This window comes from Caenorhabditis remanei, chromosome X (assembly GCF_010183535.1).
Source record: "Caenorhabditis remanei strain PX506 chromosome X, whole genome shotgun sequence".
In the NCBI taxonomy this organism is placed as follows: Eukaryota; Metazoa; Nematoda; class Chromadorea; order Rhabditida; family Rhabditidae; genus Caenorhabditis; species Caenorhabditis remanei.
In genome coordinates this window covers 15,635,449-15,658,300 of record NC_071333.1, presented here as the reverse complement: position 1 = coordinate 15,658,300, position 22,852 = coordinate 15,635,449, and the positions used below count along the sequence as shown (strand labels likewise).

The 22,852-nt window shown below is 37.9% G+C and overlaps 3 protein-coding genes across 3 annotated transcripts; 2 read left to right on the top strand and 1 right to left on the bottom strand.

Moving 5' to 3' along the window:
- Window positions 1-1,439: 1,439 nt before the first annotated feature.
- On the top strand, window positions 1,440-2,126 carry GCK72_025113 (uncharacterized protein; the record flags this gene model as incomplete). The annotated part of the gene is made up of 3 exons (XM_053736201.1): window positions 1,440-1,610; window positions 1,655-1,825; window positions 1,869-2,126. The coding sequence occupies 3 exons, from the start codon at window positions 1,440-1,442 to the stop codon at window positions 2,124-2,126; spliced, it is 600 nt and encodes a 199-aa protein (XP_053579767.1).
- A 993-nt stretch (window positions 2,127-3,119) lies between these two features.
- On the bottom strand, window positions 3,120-7,765 carry GCK72_025112 (uncharacterized protein; the record flags this gene model as incomplete). Its single annotated transcript, XM_003098420.2, has 10 exons — window positions 3,120-3,233; window positions 3,578-3,787; window positions 3,890-3,973; window positions 4,110-4,219; window positions 4,580-4,757; window positions 4,806-5,116; window positions 5,229-5,367; window positions 5,933-6,023; window positions 6,434-6,550; window positions 7,671-7,765. 10 exons carry the CDS (start codon window positions 7,763-7,765, stop codon window positions 3,120-3,122), a joined length of 1,449 nt encoding a protein of 482 aa, XP_003098468.2.
- An 11,809-nt stretch (window positions 7,766-19,574) lies between these two features.
- On the top strand, window positions 19,575-21,390 carry GCK72_025111 (uncharacterized protein; the record flags this gene model as incomplete). Its single annotated transcript, XM_003098480.2, has 8 exons — window positions 19,575-19,670; window positions 19,715-19,932; window positions 19,981-20,076; window positions 20,124-20,426; window positions 20,472-20,560; window positions 20,613-20,713; window positions 21,050-21,203; window positions 21,254-21,390. 8 exons carry the CDS (start codon window positions 19,575-19,577, stop codon window positions 21,388-21,390), a joined length of 1,194 nt encoding a protein of 397 aa, XP_003098528.2.
- Window positions 21,391-22,852: the final 1,462 nt, after the last annotated feature.

The window sequence follows — 22,852 nt, the reverse complement described above, 5'->3', positions numbered from 1 at the left end:
TTCAGAGGGTGACGCTATTTGCTGATGTGTTGACGACAAAAGGAAATTTTTTTTGATCTTGTTGGGAAAGGGCTGAAGAGATTGCCAAGGTCGTTGTTGTAACGGAACATGCGGGAATGAAGAGGATTCTGAAATATCAAGGACGTAGTTTGCAAAGTACTCAAGACAGCTCAACATACCTGGAACCAGAGCTGTGCGGAATTCCTTCTTCCTTCTTCCTTCTTCCTTCTTCCGGGCATTTTTTCACTTCCTTCTTCCTTCTTCCTTCTTCCTTTTTTGAAATTTTATTCCTTCTTCCTTCTTCCTTCTTCCTTTTTTGAAATTTTATTCCTTCTTCCTTCTTCCTTTTTGAAAATTTCACTTCCATCGTTCGTAATATATTTGAAATTTTAAATACTAATTTTTGAATCGCCACCAATTTACAATGCTCCGATATATTAACGATGCTCCGACGCGTGTTGTTTAGCGCTATTTTTTTTTCAAAATTTTCAGCCAATTTTTCGGTTTTTTCAGACAATTTTTTGGTTTTTTCGGCCAATTTTTCGGTTTTTTCAGCCAATTTTTGTGTTTTTTCAGCAGTTTTCCGTAATTTGTCAGCAGTTTTCCGTAATTTGTCAGCAAATTCACAAATAATCAACGTATACTGATGTCGGCAAAACTTTCTAAATCAAAATACGATGAGTTTTTTAAAAGAAGAAGCAACTGCGCAGAATGTGTCGTGTGTCATAAAGTAATTAAGTTCTCAACATCAGCTGGAACAAATAGTTTGAAATACCATTTAGCCAAGTTTCATTCGAATGAATTAAAAAAGGTATTAGTTATATTGATTATTCTACTTTTTGCATAAGTGTACTATAAATTTCAGCTGAATGATGAGGAATCGGCCAGCAAGCGAAGAAAATTGGACGAATTAGAAAGCGAAAGGCTACAATCGACTATTCCATTTGAACCGGTTTCCAGAACTGTCTGCAAAGTTGGTTAATCTTACGGAACAAATTAAAACTATGTTTTCAGGCCTCTTCTTCTTCAGTGAGCCTAGATAATCAGCTTACGAAATGGACAGAAACTGGTGTAAAAACCAAAGAAATCGAAGAAGAAATTATCAAAATGATTGCGGTAGACGTGATGCCATTGAGAACCGTTGAAAAAGAAGGTTTTATTCGTTTAATGAAAACAGTAGCTCCAAGATTTAAGTGAGTTGTTATAATTTCGAAAATTGCTATAAATTTTATTTGAAGACTTAAAAGCAGAAAGTACTACTCGGAGACTATGCTGCCTGAACTGGAAACTTTCCTGAAATTTCTCTCGATGAATGGGATAAAATTACCGAACTCTTGGAAATTTTGAAAACAGCAGCTGATACTACGAAAAGCATTCAAAGTAGATTTTATGCGCCACTTTCGGTAGTGATTCCGTCTCTTCGGGTTATGATACATAAAATGCAGCGTTCTCTTAATGGCGATACATCTGAGACAAGATCTATCCACGTTCAAAAATTTATCACACTTCTGGAAGAAAGGACTGAATCATATCATTCGAATACTATTTTGAGAACGGCAACTTTCTGTGACCCACGATTCAAGGATAGCTATTTTACAAACTCCCACAAAGTAAGCCACACGGATTTTTTCATGGGATTAACTTTGATTTTCAGGATCACATTCTCAGAATTCTGCGATCGGATTCCCAGAATATAGTCTCCGATGATTTTGCAGATCAATCAATTCCTGAAATCGTCGAAAAACCGACATCCCTTTTCAACCAGTTTTTAATGGATAACTGCCCAATAGAAGAAGCTCCAAAAAAGCATGATTCCCTTCAAGAAGTATTTTTTATTCTAGAGGAATAAGCGTAAATCCTTTTTACAGGAATTGGACGAATACCTGCGGACACCGCCAATATCTACATCTGACCCATACGACTATTGGAGATCGAAAACGGACCTTCCAGAACTAAAAAAACTGGCTCACAAGTACTTATCGATTCCATCAACATCATCAGAATCTGAAAGATTATTCAGTTTGAGTGGTCTTGTGTGCACTCCAAAAAGAAGCAGTTTAAAGCCGGAGACGCTGGACCAACTGACATTCTGTTCCGCCAATTTGAAAATCTTTGGGGATATTTAGTCTCGTTTTTTTCCCAATTTTGTTGTTTTCTTTGTCGTTCATTTCTTTGTTTTTATTACCCTGTTGAAATTAAAAATATAATAAAAAATGTTCCTAAACAAGCTGACAAATTTCGACATCCGTTTTGAAAAAATTATTTCCGACTTCTGCCCTTCCTTCTTCCTTCCTTCTTCCTTCCTTCTTCCTTCTTCCGGGCTTTTTTCCCTTCCTTCTTCCTTCTTCCTTCTTCCTTTTTGAAAATTTTCGTTCCTTCTTCCTTCTTCCTTCTTCCTTTTTGAAAATGTTATTCCTTCTTCCTTCTTCCTTCTTCCTTTTTTGAAAATTTTACTTCCGCACAGCTCTGCCTGGAACATTTCGAAAAGATCTGCAACATCGCCTCTCACTCCACCTTCAAACCAAATGTTATTCAGTGCCCCACGAGCGGTAGTTCTAACTGGGTTTGGCTTCAATAAGCTTTTGACAAATACTAGCTGATCCTTAATCAATTTCTTTTCGAAAACTTTGTGGAAGTTTCCTTTTTTGTCTCCGTTTTTTTCTGAAACGGAAGTTGGAAGAATAGTTCTTATAACCGGAGCTGGAAGTCGAAAGACTTATTTCCGCGCAACTCTGTTACATTGACTATGATGCTCAATTGTAAACCATTGCTTCGTTTTTCAACAAAACATGTTTATCATTCGACTCATTCCGGAACCCAATTTTTTATTAAATCACAGAATAAAATGTTCATACAACAAAAAGGCTGGAAAATTGTTTGATGACAAAAAAAATACCGAATAAAACTATACTCAAAATTGTTTGGTGAAAAAGTATCACAAAGTGAAAAGATTATAAGAAAAGAACTGGGGTGATGATGAATGTGGGTTCACATTAAAAAGATAACACAGACTGGACAAAAGGCACTGCGGCTATATGATATAATTTAAAAAGAACTGGGGCTATAGAAATGTGAGAAGCGGGAATGACTTGTTAAAATAATTATCGATGTGGGTAAATTTATTGGGGGCCTCCTTTCATCTGGTTGAGTGTCTTAGCTTTTGGAGCGTTGGAGTTGGTGGATCCGAGCGAGAGTCCCATGAATTGGTCGAGGCCTGCGAAGGAGTTGCCGACCTGTAATTATGTAAATTAAGCTTGAGATTTTCCGGATTAACGGTTTCCTGATTTTTCTGAGCGTAACATATAAAGCAAGTTTTTTCATAAAAAGTGCGTTCCACCGCAAAGAAGAGATTATTGACGAGAGACGCAGAATTTTTGTTTCAACCCGGATTATCACAGTTTTTCATATATTCTTGCTATAAATTCACTAAATTATCAATATCACTGTTATGAAATATAGCAAGAATATAATATAACAAAAACGAAGAAAATATGTGCCGTCTTTCTCATTATTTTCAACTTTTCTGATATTGCCTAGTTTTTGACTCTTTTATCAAAACTTTCAAATCAAAAATTACCTTTGGCGCTGGTCCTCCCAGATTGATCTGATTTGCAGCTTGAGTTGGCTGCTGCTGTTGTCCGGTCATTGCCTGAAGTGAGGCAAAAGGTGGAATCGAAGAAGTTGTAACTGCGGATGTGAAGTCAAATCCACTGAAACCAATTGCTCCCACTGAATTGGTGGTCTTCGGAGCGATTGGAGCAACCATCTGAGAGACAGGTTGTTGAGCCTGCAATAATGAAAATGTTTGTTGTATATAAAGCAAATTTGACTACTGTTTCACATATTGAGAAAAGTCTAGGAAGAATTTATATTTCAAAATATCCCTTACCACTGGTGGAGCTCCGAAATCGAACAAACTATCTGCGCTTGCTGCTGGGACGCTTGGAACAGGAGCGTTCGTCACAGGAAATGACTGAAAAATAATTTTTAATACTCAACTCACTATCAGAGAAACAGCGCTGCGCTACATCAGTGATTTAGACAAAATCGATAGAATTTTTGCAGAAAACTGTTTATGAGCTTCAGTTTAGCTTCAGTTTGCTTCTTACCATGTTCGAGAACAAGTCAACAGATCCGCTTGTTGTTGTTGCAGAAGCGGATGGAGCGGGTGCATCAAGATCGAAGAGCAGGTCGACATTGCTCGTTTTCTTGTTAGCGACTGAAAAAAACACAATGAGGTTCGTTTAAACACTAGTTTAAATATTATTAAAGCATGCAAAAAAAATGCAAAAAAATTTCGACCACGGCAGGACTCGAACCTGCAATCCCCAGATTCGAAGTCTGGTGCCTTATCCATTAGGCCACGCGGCCACAAAGACAGACACCCAATGAGGCCACGATAACACTCTCCGTCGCACGGTTTAGTTGACCTAGGTTGACGGTTCTTTGATTCACTATTTCGTAACATTTTTTCAATGGGAAGCAAACTAGATAAAAATAGTTTTTGGGTTAGAAAAGCAACGTGCTCTAACTCGAGTGAGTTTTTCATGCAAAACAAAAGGTTTGAAGCCAAGTTTACTTGGAGAGAGCGGCGGAGCAACATAGTTGGCAGCAGATGGTGGTGGGATCGCAGGGACCGAGCTATCGAAGAATGACTTCGGCGGGTTTGGAGTGGACCGGGACTTTGCCGCCGGGTTGGAAGAGCGGGAGCTCACAAAGTCACCGAACCCGTCGTCCTCAACCTCCTTCTGCTTTTTCTGAAATCTTCTTTATATTCAACGATTCTTCGCGTTTTCTATCTTCACCTCATCAACGAATCCAAGTTCTGGTGATGGCGAGCGGTTGTTGGTTGAAGATCTGAAGGAGAAGTTGCTAACTTCCTTACTTTTGAAATCGTCCTCCCATTTCTTGTTCGTCGACGATGAAGACGATCCTCCTCGATCCCAGTTATTGTCGAAGTTGGAGGAAGAAGACGATTTCATCCCGGAGTTATTGATGTCGTATTTATCATAGCCCTTGTACTTTGACTTGTCATCCGAGTTTGCTTTTTTTCTCTCGGCCTGGAGCAAGTCGTCATCATTCAACAACTCCAGAATCTGCTTGACACGGTGGCGGACTGGAAAATGATGACGTTTATTCAAAAAGCAACAGTAAAAACAAACTAAATGGGTGATTTCTCTTCTTTTTTTTTTTACTCTGATCCCCTAACAAAATCAATAAAAACTTACTGTTGATGCCTTGATCTTTCCCTTTCTCATCGATATACTTGTAGCTCTCCAGACGTCTGAGCTCGTACGTCTTCTCACGCGCTTCCTGCACGAAACGCTCGCTGCCGTTCTTAAGCAAGTAGTCGAGTAGGATGAGACTCTGTCAATTCCAATTTTGAATTGTTTTTGTGAACATTTTAACGATTTATTTCTTAGTACTTAATTCTGCGGAATGAATTTGTTACTTTTAGTGCGCGTTGCTGTATTTGTAGGGCCAATGGCTCAGTTATAGGCAATTATGGTTTTAGTGGGCTCGTTTTTGGAGCGCTGATGAGAAATCACTCTAGATTCGCATATTTGAAATGAAATTGGCCATCTTCTCTGATATTTTTAAGTCCGTCCATTTTGGAAGAAGGTATTCCGTCAAAAATCACAAAAAGTCTAGAGCCAAGTCACCGACGTCACTAGTTTCGCTTGATTACAGAATTTGCTTCATATACGGGAAGCTGATAAGTTTTACCAGTCTGAGCAATCAAGCCAAAAACCGAACTCCCTCAAAACTTGCTCAGCCAAATGTTGAAAATGTTTCTAGCTCTCAACGCCTGCCTGAGGTAAGTTCCCAGGCCCGTGACAACGAGAATGAAGTCGGGATAATCGATTTTTGCGTTTTTTGCCATTCGGCTCTCAGTATTTTCACTTTTTTCTTTCCTGGACTTAGAGTTTACCTTGTAAACTCGTCTCCAAGCATCCTTGTTGTTTTCGAGCATTCTCGCGAAGAGTGGAGTGTAGACGTTGTAGAAGTCCTCCATGTATCTTCTGAAAATCAAGATTTTCTTATTGACTGATTGGGATTTCGTGATGTATCAAGTTCGATCTCACAAAATTGACTCGTCGATCCGATATACTCAGACAACTCGATATTAATCTAATTCAAGTAAATTTAGAGACTAACGCGACCCAGTTAGATTGGCCCACAGTCTAATTAGACTAGCATTTTGTCTAATTAGACTACAATTTTGTCTAATCCAACTAACATACAATATAAATAGACTTACCTGTCTAATTAGACTTCAAAACTGTCTATTTAGACTTTAAAAACGAGCTAATCTAACTAGATTGTATTTAGATTGTTATTCTGTCTAATTAGATTTCGGTTGTTTAATTAGACTAACATCGAGTTGTCTGATTATCGGTAAAGAAACTTTTAAGTTTAATAGAAAGCTTACGATCTAGTGTATTCAGCTATCTTCTTCATTTGTGGCCCTGTTGGTCCCCATGGGTCCTCGTTGGTGGCTTCGCGGACATCCATTTGAGCTTTCGGGTAGTTCATGATCGCATCGTTCCTGGAAAAGTGTTTCGTTTGTTGTATTTGACGAATTTACTTTCTAATTTTGTTGTTGGTCAGTAGTCGAACTGGGAAAACTGTGATGGTTTTGAAGGGTCAATTAGGTTTTGATAATACCGTAATTACTGTATTATAACGGCACCTGTAATAGAACGGCACCTGTATTATAACGGCACCCCATCTATACTCAGAATTCATGAATGTGATCATCCCGGTGTCTTTTTTTGGTTCTGATTATAAGCAGCGTGATTAGAAACTTCTTGATCAGCCGATAGAACTCCCAAAAAAAGTTTTTCCGGTAAATTTTAATAAGTTTCTGAAACCACAAAATTTCTCTGGGAGCTGGTTGAAAAATATAACGGCATGCCGTTATAATACAGTATTTACGGTAATTGTTCGTCCGTGATTGATGAGCAACTTGATTTCATAAGTTTTTAGTGGAATATTGTCGAACAAATGCCCCAGTGATTACTTAGTTGAGAATCATAACTCATTTTTCAAAGTTATTGTTAAGGAGTGTCGTATAATGCTTTCTGGCTCAATTTTATAGTTATTTTGCAAATGTTTCTATTCTTGAATTAAAACTCTTCGCGTTGAGTCATTTTTCTCATCTCATGCTCGAGAACTGGAGTGAAACACGCTCTCCGTCTTTTCCTCTCAGAATATCTCTAATTAATGGTTAGACGAAAAGGACAAAGCATTTCTGCCGACGTTGAGGCGCACCAATTGTTCAATTACGTCTGTCACTCGATGCACATTCTCTCTGTGAGCCTGGCAAAGACTTTTTTTTCCTTTCAATTCTTTTTTCATGAATTTTTTCCAATTTCAGCCAATTTCCTGAGTCTTTCTTGTGGGTATGTGAAAAATCGCTATGGTTTTCTTGAAAATACGCTTTGGATTGATTTTTTGGCGAAATAAAAATTGCGCAGCTACCAGCGGTTTGCAAAAGGATTGTATAAAGTGAAAAAACATCCCAAACACTGATTAGCTCATTAAATTAATATAATTATCTGTTGCACAACGAGCTTTATGTTTAGGTGTATTATTTGTGCAGTTTTGAACATTATTCAACTCAAAACATAGTTCGTTGTCCATATTTTTTTCGGAAAAATACTTACATAGACTCCGCGAACTTCCGGACATGTTCGTTTTTTGTGATCGCATTGGCGGTGCTTTTGATAGTTTCTGTCAAGCCAGAAAACAGGTCCGACATCTTGGAGAATTCCCGGAGTTCACTGAAAAATACACGTGTAATAGTTGAAAAAAGACACTTGAGAGGGAGAGAAAGAAACTAGAAAAACAATCAATCGATCAGTGAAAGAGTAGGAAAAGAAAGAAACATCTCGTGGCAATCGGAAACTGTATCTATCCCTCCTCTTTGTTGGAAACTATTCTTCTATTAAATCGATGGATGCGATTTCGCCCGCTGTCGGTTGAAGGGAAGCGTTCGGGTGCGGAAAAAGAGGACATGAGAGAGTGGGAGACTTAGAGAGAAAAAGTGCATTTCTATGTACATATAGAATAATATAAACCGGCGGTGATCGTCGAGAGTGTGTGCGGGTGACGACAGACTGCGGCAAAAGACACGTCAGAGAAGGACCAAACGGAGGAGAGAGCGTACAAAAAGAAGAGACAGAAACTGCCAACGCGGTTTCGAGAAAGTGTGCCCTGGGGAACGCGAGACGAAACTCACAGATTTTTTTCGAATGAGAATTATCGGAAAGTTTGGAAACTGTTTCGTAGCAAATTATTGATAACTTATTGATAATTGATTTGAAATTTTTGCACAAAAAATTTTTTAAACAGAAATTTTTTTCTGAAAAAAAATGCTACAAACAACTTTGAGTTACAGTTTTCTCTCAAAAAAGTTTGTAAATTGAAAAATTAGAGTTTTTAAGAGTGGCCCCTCACAAAAAAATCATCATATGCTCAGTTTTTGTTTTTGTGAAAAAAATGTAGTTCTCTCAAGCTTCAACCGTTTTTTAACTACAAAAAATTGAAATTTAGAAGACAAAAAATGAACACTGATACAGCTCCAAACAGGAATAAAAACTACAATTGGAGATAAGCCAAGACTAACCGATTTATTTTCGATGATATTCAAAAAACACCGAAAAATCCGATAAAAGATTTGCACAACACATTTTTTGGAAGTGTGAAGGAAAATGAGCCAGAAACTATTTAATTAAACAAATCAACAAAACTTTCAAATCAAAATTACTGAGAAACATCGCCACAGAGTGCCAAAGCAGTTGAAACGTTGTTTGTACTTCACAAAAGATCTTCGCAAGGTCGCGTAGAGAACAGTTGCGGTAAAATGCATAGAATACAACCATGCAAATTCTGGCAGAATGCGTACAGTGACACAGACCGTTGTTCCAGTTAACATCTAGAAAACTCTGATGAAGAAATATTTAGCTAAATTCAGTGCATATGTTAGCTACGTAATCTTTTTGGACTGTGATTTTCTCAATACTAATCCCTTGATGAACAATACGTACAGAATACATGTCAAAACTTTGAAACTTCACAAAAAAGAAAGTTCGCTAAAACTACATACAATGCTTGCACACGCGCACCAGCTCGTTGAAAAATGACAACCGAAACGAATCCAGAATCAATGAAACACAGTTTTCTAGATTGTTGCTAATTAGTTTCCCAACACAAGTCAATAATAATCACTGTTGGAGCTATTCTATGGTTAGAACTCAGCCTGTACAAGAACAAGTGCCGGAAAAAAGTCACAAAAACGACAGAAAGGGAAGAAAACTGATCAAAACTAAGAAAAAACCATTTTTTGGGTGCCCAAGTGCTCAAGAATGACGAGAAAAACCTCTCCAAACGCTTATTCTCGTGCGTTCCCGAGGAGCGAACGCGTAGTAAGGCATAGCGCATTCGCGTTTGAGCGCGCAAACCAAAAACGTATGTCTACTGAATTTGATAATTTTCAAAATTAATACAGTGAAAAATCTATTTTGTTCGCGACTTGTTCACGAAAAAATAAGAATCACACAAAGAAAAAATAATTGTAATTCAACTACAGACGTTAATTTCACACAAATTTTAATTTGTCTGAATTTAAAAATATTTTCTATACAGAATTCTGGGTTGAATACATACTAATATAAGGGTGCATGCCATTTTTGACACGCCACAGATTACCTCATGTCTTATTCATTTTAAAAAGCCATGATGGAAGCAAAACGTGAAGTTTTTGAACAAAAGAAGTGTCAGTGTCCACGGACCACCAATGTTTAAATGTATGAAGCAAGCATCTAGTGACTATTCGAAAAATGTTTTAAATTAACGACAATGTAATATTAAAAAAGAATAAGTTTATGATGATGTTTTAAAAAAAAGTTCTTTGTTTTCAGCTTCCAGAAAGTTCTAAAAAATAATTAAATGCTCTCCGATAGTTGGCGATAGCATAAAAGAGTAGTGGATTGAGTTCATAGCGAAAAAAACGAGATATCTATTTCGAGATCTAAAGAAAAGGCCAAGAATTTATTTTTTTGAAATTTTACCCGTCCGTTCAACCAATTTATATAAATTCCCAACTCAAAATAGAACTCGAAAGACAGAAAATCAATAAAATTGTGAGCAAGTCAACCAAATGTATCTTTCTGAACAATTCGAGGTTTATTGACTGCCAAGAAGAGCCACGATTTAGTTTTCTCAACGTCGCCATTTTGCTCCAAATAATGAGGGGGTACAGAGAATGTGAAATCCGGGCGCTTCAATTCTCGATGCACTTTTTGTCCTTATTCACGAACGGCGAAATTTATGCTTTTAAAATGGCTCCCTCTTGTTTCTACACTACCCATTTTTTGACATGGCAAAAAAAAGTTAGGACCACCTCACCGACGTTCACTGTACTTGAAAATGCCCCGAGGGCAAAAACTGAACATATATTTGAAATCAGCGTTTCCTCAGCTGTCCAACGATATAGGTCACGTCCCAAACTTCAAGGCCACTTGGACACCATCCCTTGTGAGATTAAAAAAAATAATTTCTCGACGCTTGTGAATAAGGAAAACAATTATTGAAATACACTTTTGAATGTCATTAATAACCTCATCATAAACACATTCTGAAATTTGATGAGATAGTGTCACAGTGTGTGATATACCGTTTAGCAGTTTTATTCAGGTGGTACCAGGAAGGTTTTTATCTTTGAAAGTATCCTTAATGCCGACTTCCTATCTGTGCAGTAGTTACTTTTCTAAAGCCTCACAAAATGTCTTCTTTTTGTTATATCGTGTGGTCTGAAAATACTGTTATATCCGTGAGATATAGAAACCTGGCCTAGCATTCTAGTTCACGTGCTCTACTTATTGAACTTCTTATTTTCTATGGAAATCAGGAAATCAGTTTGTAAATAAACCTGTTCTTAATAAATCGCTTACGGCTCGATCGCACAAACATAACATTTTCACTACCAATTCTTACTTTTTTCTGTTTGGTTTACTCCAGAAACCATCAAAATATCATTACCCCAGAACAATACTAGTAAACGACTACAACAAGAAGCATAAACTCCCCTAAAAAAGCCATCAACCCCACAATTACACTTTCGCCCGCAATTGTTTCTGTTTTGATGATCCGTTGCAAAGCAATCTGATCTTTGGACATTAAATCCCACTATATGTTGATCTATATGCGAATAGATAGTACTCTTGTTGGTCAACTTTCCAAACTCAATCCCACATTGTCGCATTTTGTGTCAAAATAGGAATAGATCTTCAACAGTTTTGTGACCGAGATCATTTTTCATTGTGCTATTAGGTTCACTCATCCATTTCGGTTATCCTTTTGTCCGAATGTGTGTAAACTTTATAAAAGTTTATGAGAATCTGTGGTTTGTGAGAAATATCCAACACCAAACTACCAAGCGACCCACTGAACAGTTTGAAGGATGATTTATAGACACAAAATCTGTGATTCAGAGATACTAACTAGGGAAAGCTCCCGAGTGACGGTGGAGTTATAGGTTGTGACTTATACCACTGGAAAACTGAAAAGACCATGATCTCAAAGTTATTTTCAGTTTTGCCCTCGAGATCTGACATTTGAGAAAAACGAGGTTGAAGTTCAAACCGCCTATATTTGAAAATATCGGCAACGTGGTATCCCTAGACAGCGGTCCAAACTTTGACCTCGTTTTTCTTGAATAACAGACCTCAATGGCAAAAACTGAATATATATTTGAAATCAACGTTTTCCCAGATTACCAACAATACAAGTCACGTTTTATGACCCCACGGTATTTCCCTAGTAAGACCTTTATTTGGATTCTGGTTTAACTTCAAAGCTTTGATTTTTGGATAGAATTCCTTCTTGTCGAATGATTCGGCGAATGAACTGATTGTGACACTGACCTGTTTTGATTTGTTGTTGTCTGTAGTCCTCAGACTATAACAGTGTGATACGGATTTTTGTATCACGATAGACTACAACACCCGCATGCTTCGTATTTGTTATACACGCGTTATACGCTTTTTTCAATGACTCCCAATCTTTCTTTCTTAGAGATCAAGTCCCAAAAGTTAATTTTGAAGAAGTTTTTTCAGTTAATTTGAATAAAAAATTGTGTCTTATGTTCTCCCCTTCACCTACCATGCCCTACATTCAAATTAGTGTCTCGCAACATTATAAATTGCTAACAGTTTCCACCTTTCGCCCACATTTTTTGACACAATAGAAGAAAAATCCAATATTGCACATAAAAATTTTTAAGAGGAGAGCCAAAATGTCATATAATATTCAATGAATAGGAGTGGGAGGAGAGGGGGATGATGAAATATGATGGTCGATGAGAAGTGACAACAATAGCTCCAGCGTCAATCAAACTTGTAAGCTGGTTGATGTTTATTTGAAATTTTGGACGTTAATAGTGCTGAAAGATGGCATTTATGACAATGAAATTGTGTTTGACGGACGGTTTTATGGAAGATTCACTAAAAAAGAGCCATTTTCAAAATTCCAAGTTCCCATGGTACACGGAGTATCGAAAACCTATTTTTCGTCAATTCATCATCCAGGTGCAATGTCATTAAAATCATGTTTGCGCTTGTGTTACGTTACATTTCCGATCAAATGTTTCTCTGATAAGATGGAAATTCGACTTTTGCTCTTCTAAAGGTCAAGCAAAATATTTACAAGCCCTGAAACATGAAATTATATTACACTACATTTTCAGTCTCCACAATATTATCTAAATAATGAATTTCAATGATATCATCACCCAATCTGTTGGTTTTTCCTGCAAAAAATCGCATCATTGTCAAGTACTATCCCAAACACAAAAGAAACACTGTATTATGAAGAGGCGGTTGACTATGTTTTGTGCCTTTCTGCACTTTGTGTCTATGTGTTCCGATCACAGTTCAACAACATGTACTGTCAGAGAAAAAATGTGTTTAGTGAAGAAAGTGTCACCTTCTTTTTTTTTCAAACAAAAGAACTTCCATGGGTAACATATGTTCCATTACTCATTGTGAAATATTTCGAAAGTTTTCGACGATTTTCGAAAAGTATTGGGGAAAAAAGAATCCAGAGCAATTTTTGCACTAGAATAGATTCTGGATACAAATCTCAGTGTCCAGTACCTATGTGTAGTACAAAAATCGCAATCTTGGATTGTGGAGGAATATAGTAGAATAATAGCAGTAGTAGTAGGAATATGTTTGAAAGTGAATCCAGAGGGGTGAATATTAGGCAGTTAGGAGTAGGGAATGATGTGATTTTCTAAAAAAAAATTTCGTTTTGATGATGAGAAAACAATTATGTTTTGTTATCGAGCACAGATTGATAAGGCTACGAAAATGTGTTTACTTCGACACATCACCAAGATTATATACTTTTGGATTGATGAAATATGAGAATATTTCATTGTGAAATTTGAGGTCCGATAAAGTCGGATTTCGCAACTCACTAATTTCGAAATCTTTCCGCATCGCGAAGAAGTAAGGTACTGAACGTTCCTGCCAGCCACCCTCACTTTTATACTGCCCCCTGCATGACTCATCTTCGCTCCGCCCTCCACCACACTGCATTTTTTGTTATCTGCTTCTCTGCGTCTCTCCTCCAATCGGGCTCTTTTTAGTTTATTTTCTCTATCTCTTCCTATTTTCCCGGCGGAAAGTCATCCAGTAGAGCCAGAGAGTTTCCAACTTTTCCATTGGAATTGGTTGATTTTGATTCACCATTCCCCCTCCCCATCCATTTCCCAATATCATTTCTATAAGCCCCGTCAGCATAGTGAGGGCGTCAAAATGTGTGTGTATGTGTATTCGGTTATCAGCATACACACTATCTGTTGTTCCGGTCGTCATGAAATAGCATGGAAGACGAAGAGACGCAGATTTTGTTTCGAAAGTTGTCACCCGACCGGCCCCTGGTGTCCATGACTCACAAGTCACATTGCTGTAAAATTGCTTAGAAAGTGACTGGAAGAAGTAGAAAGAGAGGCAAGAGATGGGCAAGTATATGATGAAATCCCTTTCGAGACCCAGAGAAAAACAATGTATCACCGCCTTCTTGACAGTCAGATTCTTCAATATTTCAACACTCTCAACCTGAATTGGAGTATAAAAGATGGGAGTCCGGGTAGGAAACGCCATTCTGGTGCGTCTTCCATCTTTTCTTCTCTTCCTTTTCGTATTGAAAAGTATTCTTCTGGCAACATTCCATATTATTTTCTTATTATTGGCTTACCAGGTAGGTTTTACAAGACAACTTGCAATTTTTGTACTGCACAAAAGCTCTGACTGCTCTGATATGGCTCAGCACTTTTGTCTGTGCAAAAATGGCGAATATCTGTCTTTCTTTTTCAAGTTTTGGCATTATTCCTCAGATCCCATCGGAGAGTAGGAAAATTATGTGATGTTTCAGAGTTACAGATTTTCAGATTTTCTACAGTCAATCTTCAAAGCCTCAAAATCATGGTTCTTTTCTGTATCCAATCTCCTGAAATAGCTTTCGAACATTTTCTGGATTTGTGGTGCCTCGAGTTCTCCAAACCACCTATAGACTACTTTTCCTGGTACCCGTCCAATGTTACCAGTTCTCATCTAGAATCAAATTTATCCCTTGATTCATTTGGTGATTCAATGTTTTCCTGGTTTGATACTGATCTCAATTTCAAATTTCTGATATGACCACCAAACAAAAATTGTGTGAACCTTCGAAGATAGCACTGTGATTCACTAATTCAAAAATCCGACTGACCGCAACCTTCACTTCTCTACATTTCATAATTTTTGGTAAACTGCCACAGTCGAAAAAAGACCAAGAGGTCTCCCCCAGTAAAGTTTTATGAGAATATGAAATTTTATGAAATTATCTCAAATTCAAGATGCCTCACGCAATCTACTCAATTATTCGAAACATTTCGAAATTGTTACCAGACGAGACATGTGTCTTTCATTTTTCATTTCTTTGGAGGTCAATTTAATGAACATTGTTCTTGACCGCGCCCACAATACTAGTCATAGACACATGCAAACAGGTAAGAGGACACAAATATCAAGACTATGATGTCATGCGGAGGGAAGTAAGAATGAGAGGCAGAAAAAAATCCCATGAGTCAATAAAAATGATGAGTATGGGAAGTTGAGTGCGTGGTTATCTAAATCACAGAATATGCAAGAATTGAATAAACCTTCTGGTACCTTGATGGGTATGAAAGGTGTTTAGAATAATATATAAATTATAAGAGAATACACACTAACCCATTTGAAAAATCACTTTTAAAGATAATTTTTCGAATTTCGTGTTTTGATTGCATCCTGCTGCCCACTCCATTTCAAATTTGGGAATGAATCATTCCGAAAACTGGAAAAAAGGTTATTTGCAGACAAACATACATGAACTGTTCAAATACACACCAACACGCAAACAAGCACATCAAAATGACGTCATCAAAATTGACAGAAATAGATAGGGATGAGAGTTTGAGGAAAAATCGATGCTGTGTTTCGTCTTAACAGAAAATCCAAAGTCTGGAGTATTTTCTTGGAAGTATACAGATATTCCTTATTTACAGATCGTTTTATCAAACCACCGGGGACGAACTGGAACACCGGAAGGCATGGAAATCCGTTTAGAGCAGTATCAATTAATATATGTATCTTATTGTTTACCACTTGTACGTTTTTGTGATGTCTATACTAACCGCTTCCCATTGCTTTGCATATTACTTTTTTCCTTTTATCTAAGGAGGTTGCGGTTTGCTAGTGAGATTATAGAGAGGGCTCACAAATTTTCAACCTTAAATCAAAAAAGTATTTTAAAAAATATGTCAAGAGTCGTCTATCCTCTGAAAAACAGACAGTTGCTACCCGATCACAAATATTTGAAAAGTCTTTAAAATTTCACCGTCAGTCTCAAAGTTATCGTACCGGACAAACATATGTCATACTTAGCCACATTAAGATTGAAACGACTAGTTAGTTTTTTTAATTGAGTGACCAACAATTTCCCAATTCGTCGGAGTAGAGAGATTAAAAACAGAACCTCATTTTTGTTGTTGACATCTTTTTCATACAAACATATCCTAGTAAGACAGAGTTATCAAAATTAGAAAAGTTCAACATTAACACTTCCATTAGTAGAACTGAACGAGCATTGAATTTGGTAATATGTAACTTTTCAAGGAGCGAATTCACAATAACATCGTAACTGTGAAAGCTAATATCCATTTTTTTTAAATACACTATGGGAATGTGTGTTGTGAGATAGTTATTGACCATGTTTTGTCCACTGAGAAGGGTGAAAAACGATATCTGATTGGGGAGTACTGTAGGGCTTGTCTAAATTTCCAATTTTGATTATATGTCATTATTTTTGTTTAACAAACTTAACCAGCTCTTTTTTTTTCATTATCGTCCGAGTGACGTAACAAATATGTTTTCTTCTCAAAAACCAAACCGCTACCTTTAAAAAACCACTCTTTCGTTATCCTTTTTTCAATCAAAATGTCACGTCACAAAAACGCTATAAACCTATCGTAGGATTTATACGATTTCTTTCATATATATTTTTGGTTTTATCCAATTAAATCTTTCCTTTTCCATCCGCTTCCTCATTTATTTTTATTTCGATACCAAAAGAACTAACCTCCGTTTCTAAAAAAGGACTCGTGTGGAAACAGCATCATCTTTCTACCCTCCTCAATAATTACTATATTTTTTTGATTATAGGGTTCCGTTCCTTCGTTGGGTGGAGCGAAGACCTTTGTAGTCCTTTATTCTTTCCGTTTGTTTCTCGATTTTTGTTTTTGAGCAAGGATTTAGTCAAGAAAACTCTCGTAGCTCTGGTTATCATTTCTCGTAGAAAATATTTTTAAATGATTCTTTTACGACTTCGCCAAATGTTAATATCTTGATACTAGTTGTAGTTCACTAATTGAATCCAGAAAATTCTACGAACACATTATTGCGTGTTTCAGGGAATATATCAATCTTTTTCGTAACCGATACTTTTAGACTCACGCCTTTCAAACTGGGTTCCTTGATTTCTACTCCGTCGGATACGTCCGTTTCAACTTCACCCGAAGACATGGAGCTCAAAAAATCTTGCGAAGAAGCTGCTGACTTCCGAATCTCGTTCTATTCTAAGGTAAGTGTATATCGAACATTCGTTCTTCCTCAAGTATCTTAATAAGCTTTTTGTCACCGGGGTTTTTTCTACCTGGTTTCCAATCTCTCAATTTTCTGAGTGAATTTCATTACTCCTATTTTCTGTCTCACTTAATTTCTAAATCCTCAGGTTATTCTACATCTTCACTCACAGATGCACAGTCTAAACATAACTTTTTAGAACACAGAAATAATTGTCGCTCTTGAATACCTTACTTTTTCATTATTCAAAACTTTTACATATGATGTATGACACATATCAGTAGCTAACAAGGTTGTGTTTCCTGGTCTCAATGAGTTAAGGTACTTGCCAATTCGGGATAAGTTTGAAATTCTTCTGCGTACCAAAAGAAACAAATTGCTTTTTTTGATTCTTTTGACTATTTTGCTCGACCCGGGGAGCAATAACGATCTAAAGTTTTAAAATGCGGTAACTGTTCGCACAATCAGCTTTGGTAGGAATGCACAGGCGTTCTGCACTAGTTCTATTCAAAATATTAGTAGAATTTACTTCAAAACGTATGGCATCATCTCAATCAGTGTGCTCCACCGGTGAAGAAACCGGCGAAAACCCGGTTTTTTTTCACCGGTGAAAACCGTTATAATCACCGGTGAAGTTTTTCTCGGTTTTATAAAAATAAAAACCGGAGTCAAGTTTGGCGAAAACCGGTGTTCACCGAAATTCCCCGGTGTTCAATATTGAAAAACCGGTTTTCCCCGGTTTTCATTTTTCACCGGTGCCCGGTTTTCCCCGGGGAATCCCCGGTTTTCACCGGTTTTCACCGGTTTTTTTTGATGATGCAAACACTTCAACGTGAACGAACATGACAGCAACCGGCCATTTTGCAATCGGACATTTTGAAACAGGACATTTCGAAACCGGACACTTTGAAACCGGACGTTTTGCAACCGGACACTTAAAAACCGGACGTTTCGCAACCGGACATTTCGAAACCGGGCGTTTCGCAACCCGCATTTTTTTGTTTCGAAGTGTCATTCGGTTGCGAAACGTCCAGTTGCGAAACGTCCAGTTGCGAAACGTCCGGTTGCGAAATGTCCGGTTGCGAAATGTCCGGTTTCGAAATGTCCGGTTTCGAAATGTCCGGTTTCGAAATGTCCGGTTTCGAAATGTCCGGTTTCGAAATGTCCGGTTTCGAAATGTCCGGTGATCACCGGTTTTCTCCGGGTTTTCCCCGGTGAAACACCGGTGAATTTCGGTGAAAACCGGTGAATATTTTCACCGGTTTTTTCATGAAAAACCGGTTTTCACTAGTTTTAAAATCCCGGTGGAGCACACTGATCTCAATGTTATATGCTTTTGATTGAAAATCATTTGGCTCACAAGGAAGGTCTTTGGAGACGCAGCTTTCAAGCAATCTATAAATTTAGTTCTAGGTACTTTCGAATAAGGGGACTCCATTTCTGCCATCAAAACCTGCTAAATGTATCTGCGAGCCGAGTTGTGAGCTCTCAAACTTTTTATATGGTTATGCATTGGAATTCCATATTGGCTAGTAGTATACGCAAGATGCTTTTATTTTTGCAACATACACAGGTGAACCGTTGGCGAACACAAATGAAACCGCTCGGTGGCGTATATGCGGCCGATTTGGAACTTCATGTGAAAATCCTAACCACATGAAAAGTTTGGGATCTCATAACTCATCTCGCAGAGACATTTAACTTGTTTTGATGCAGAAATCAATGCCCCGTAGTCGGAAGTACCTATAACGAAGCTTATAGATCATTTGAGAGTCGCGTATCCGGAAGACTTCCCTTGTAAAACATTCAAAACTCCAAAAAATTGTTTGTTTTTCATGCCCTTGATCGAGTATCACGTGGTACCTGGTACAAGCAAAAGTGAAAATGCGGTAAACATGCACATCTCAATCATAAATGAGTTTGTTTTTGAGTGGGAACGGTGGGAGGGAAAAATACAAAGAATAGAGAGGGGTACGGTATGGTAAAATGAATGAAAAACACTGATGCTAATTGGATACGCGAGATGTTTTCATTTTTGCAACGTACATGTAAACCGTTTGAAAGTTTAAGAACTCAAAACTTGGCTCGAAGAGACATTTGATGGCAGAAATGGACTCCAGGTTTATAAACCGTTCAAAAGACTTCCCTTGCCTGGTTTTGGGCCTAGCGTTATTTTTTTCTTTTCCAACCAGTATCTAGTTATCTGAATGAGTTTTACATTTTCGCTTCACCACGGATCTGAAGATTCAACATTTACTGAAGTTTCTGTATTGCATCTGTAGAGGTCTGGTTGTAACTAGCCCAAATACAAATACGTGTACTCCGCTTCAGTTTTTACAATCACTAACTTTTTTTCAGATCAAAGCAGGGTGGAACACTCAGCCCCTCGATGACACTAAGATGCTTCATTACCTCTACCGTATCTTCTACATGGCCCCAAACGACCAAGAAGTACAGGTCTTCGAGTGGCACAATTTCTTCGATATTCACCACGACGTATCCTTCTGATCCCTCAGATATTTTTTCAAAATCAGTTTCAGTTTCCGATGCGTGTACACATCGACAACACCGACGATCACAAAAAGTGCGCAACGATGGCAGATATAATCGCCTGGTTCACCAAACCAGAGAAGGATAGAAATGCATTGAGAAGACTTGGAATGACTCCGAAACTCATCTACTGCCTCGGTTGTAAAACTGTGGAGGAGAGAGAGTTCCTCAGTTTGATGACACTCAAAAAAATGGCCAAGCCTGTCGAGTAAGTTCCACTATGAAACTTGTCCCCCCAAATTTTTTAAAATTAAAGAGAGCCTGCTCCATTCAAAATAAAACCAATCAGCTCAAAAGCCGCTAAACGTTTGGGAATGTCACCAATGGAAATGGCTGATGCAGCAGTCTCATGGTAACTACTAGCATATCTTTGTTAAGAAATTTAAAGGTATATTATAGCTCGAACTTACATGCCGAACCAATTCAAGCTCAAAACAACTACTTGTCATCAGTGATTGGTTTTCCACTCCGTCGTTCAGCATCCGCTCTTCTGTTCCCGGTCACAGATTTACTCGAGCACCATTGTATCAAACAACCCGAGACTATTGTCACTGACACTTCTATGTGGCCTATCGAGAAAGCGTCATCATCATATGATCTCAACAAACCGGATGCACCACCCAAGCCAAAAACATCTAAAGCAAGTGCTTTGCTTCCTTCTATTGTATTCGGAGACTCGTCAGCCAAATTGGACCCGAATGAGTAAGACTGCTCTACAAATGATCTAATTAGGCCAATAAATTTCAGACCACTCCGTAAAAACGGAACTGTGGACATGCCAATTTTGAAACAAAGCGAAGCACACAAGAAGTCTATTGCCAGACGTAAAAGACATGGTATTAAAAACACAATTGTCTTTTTTTTGAATAGTACATCATTGTATTTCAGAACGTCTCCTGAAGGCGAGTGAGTGGTATCGTATTACCGATGAAGAGAAGGCAACACTCGTGGAGATCAAAATCCGTCAGCGTATTCTATTGATTCAACACGTAAGTTTGCTCGATGCGCTCATCACTGACAACCAGGGTTGGGATATTCCGGGCCGACTTGTTAGCCCCTTCCCGGCCTGGCCCGGATTCGAAAATGTTCACAATTTTTCCACAATTTTTCTGAAATGTTTATTAAAAATAGTCAAAATCCTCCAAAATTCTCGTACACTTTAATTTTTGTCGATGTGCCAAACAATAGTAGAAAATTCGACTTTTTTTGCAAAAATATTTTAATTTTTTCAAAATATTTCAAATTTCTACTAGAGCCGGGGCGATCGGGCCGGCCCGGCCCAAAATCTCCTAACCCTGCTGACAAGTAATTCATTCCTATTTTAGTACATCCGCGGTTGGCAAGATATGGGTGCGAAAGACGCTTGCGTTGCCAAGTGGCTCGCTGAGGATCTCTGCAAACCTCTACACTCCCGTCGCTTCGCCAGTTTTGAGTACCATCACTTCATCCCATCTCACGTGCTTCAGATCCTCACCAAATGTAAGTTTCCATCGAGAAAATTGGTGATTAAAGTTTAGGATTTTTTGAAGTGAACAAAGTTCAAATGGAGAAATATGCGAAAAACTATCTGGTTTATATGCAACGCGTTGAGAGCTTGAATAGCTACTCGGATGGTCGTGGAGAACTTCAAAAGAGAAAAGAGGATAATGCTTATAATATCTCATAGTGAAGTAAATCCTTATTGCTCAATGCGAGTAAGATATACATAGTTGCAGAAGAAGAGTTGAACTGACATATCAAAAAGTGTATTTCAGATTAACCATGATGTGTCAACTACTATCTATAGCCGCTAGACTCAATACTCCGTACTTCCCAAACTGCTTCTCAAATCGCCAGTTTGCCTTCCTGCTACTTGCTTCTAAACACTGATTTTTTAATTACCTGATTCCCGTGCTAAATCCTGAAAACCAGAGTTGTCACATATAAAAAAATTTAGTTTATTGCAGTAGTGTTTCATTTTTTTTGTCTATTTTGATACCAATAAAAATTCTTCCTTATTTTTAACCAAACTGTTTATACCAATTTTTAACCGAGGCTTTGAAGTTCTAAAACCAAATCTCCACTTTTGCAATGATTTGTAAGCGAAACTGAAATAAAACGTTTGCCTCTTCAGAGAAAAAGCACTACTCGCACTAGAATTGGCACTTACAAGAGAAGTCACAACTACAATTCAACCTTTGTCCAATGGCTTTCGAGGAAATGACGTTGTTCACAAAAACTGCGTTAATGGGTTAGGGTTACTCACTTTACAGTAGTTTTAACTAAAAATCGTAGTTTTACTATTTAATCCGTGAAAGAATTGTTTTTCTAAGCGACAAGTAATATCAATAGTCGATTGTCAACATTCTTGCAAAATCTTGGCCCGGTCCGGATCAGGGACGAGCGGCAATGCCGTTGCCGAATTGCCAAAATTGCCGACTTTTTTAAATGGATTGCCGTTGCCGGGTTGCCGACTTTTTATTCGGCAATGTTTTTTTCTAAATCTGCTCAATTTTCAAGATGAATTCGACAAACTTTTGTTAGAAAATGAGAACTAGATGGTGGTTGAAGGAGTACGAGCGGAACGTTCATATGAAGTAATACTCGGTGTTTTCGACTTTGAAATTTTGAATTTTAAGCGCCGCCTCCAAATCTAGAAATAGTTAGAGTCTATTCTTGAAGTAGCACGTCATCTACCAACTTAAAATGGCTTTAGAAATGTCAAAACAACTTCAAAACCTCTCCAAAAAGAATCCCATTTCGCAGATAGTTTGCTAGCGCGCTCTCATTCCTCTCGATTGAATGAAAAGATGGGTTAATGAGTGAAATAACTGCTCTGTTCACCCATAGATGACATTTAGAACCCCCATCACTGCGTGGACGCATTTCTCTTTTCTTTCTTCACAGATATTTGGTCATATCGAGTTTGGGGGAGATGGAATAGGTCACATATCTGTCAGTGTTTTGATTTGAATAAAGGGAAAAGTAAGAAGTTGTTGTTTTAGACAGTTGTTGAGGAAGGGAGATTGGAGAAACATCTTTAGGCTACAGTAATCAGTTCAGTAGAGCGCTAGCTGAGCTGAAATCGATGATCATCGATACCTAGCTCTATACATCTAATAACAGCCCACACCTATCTTCTAGCTATG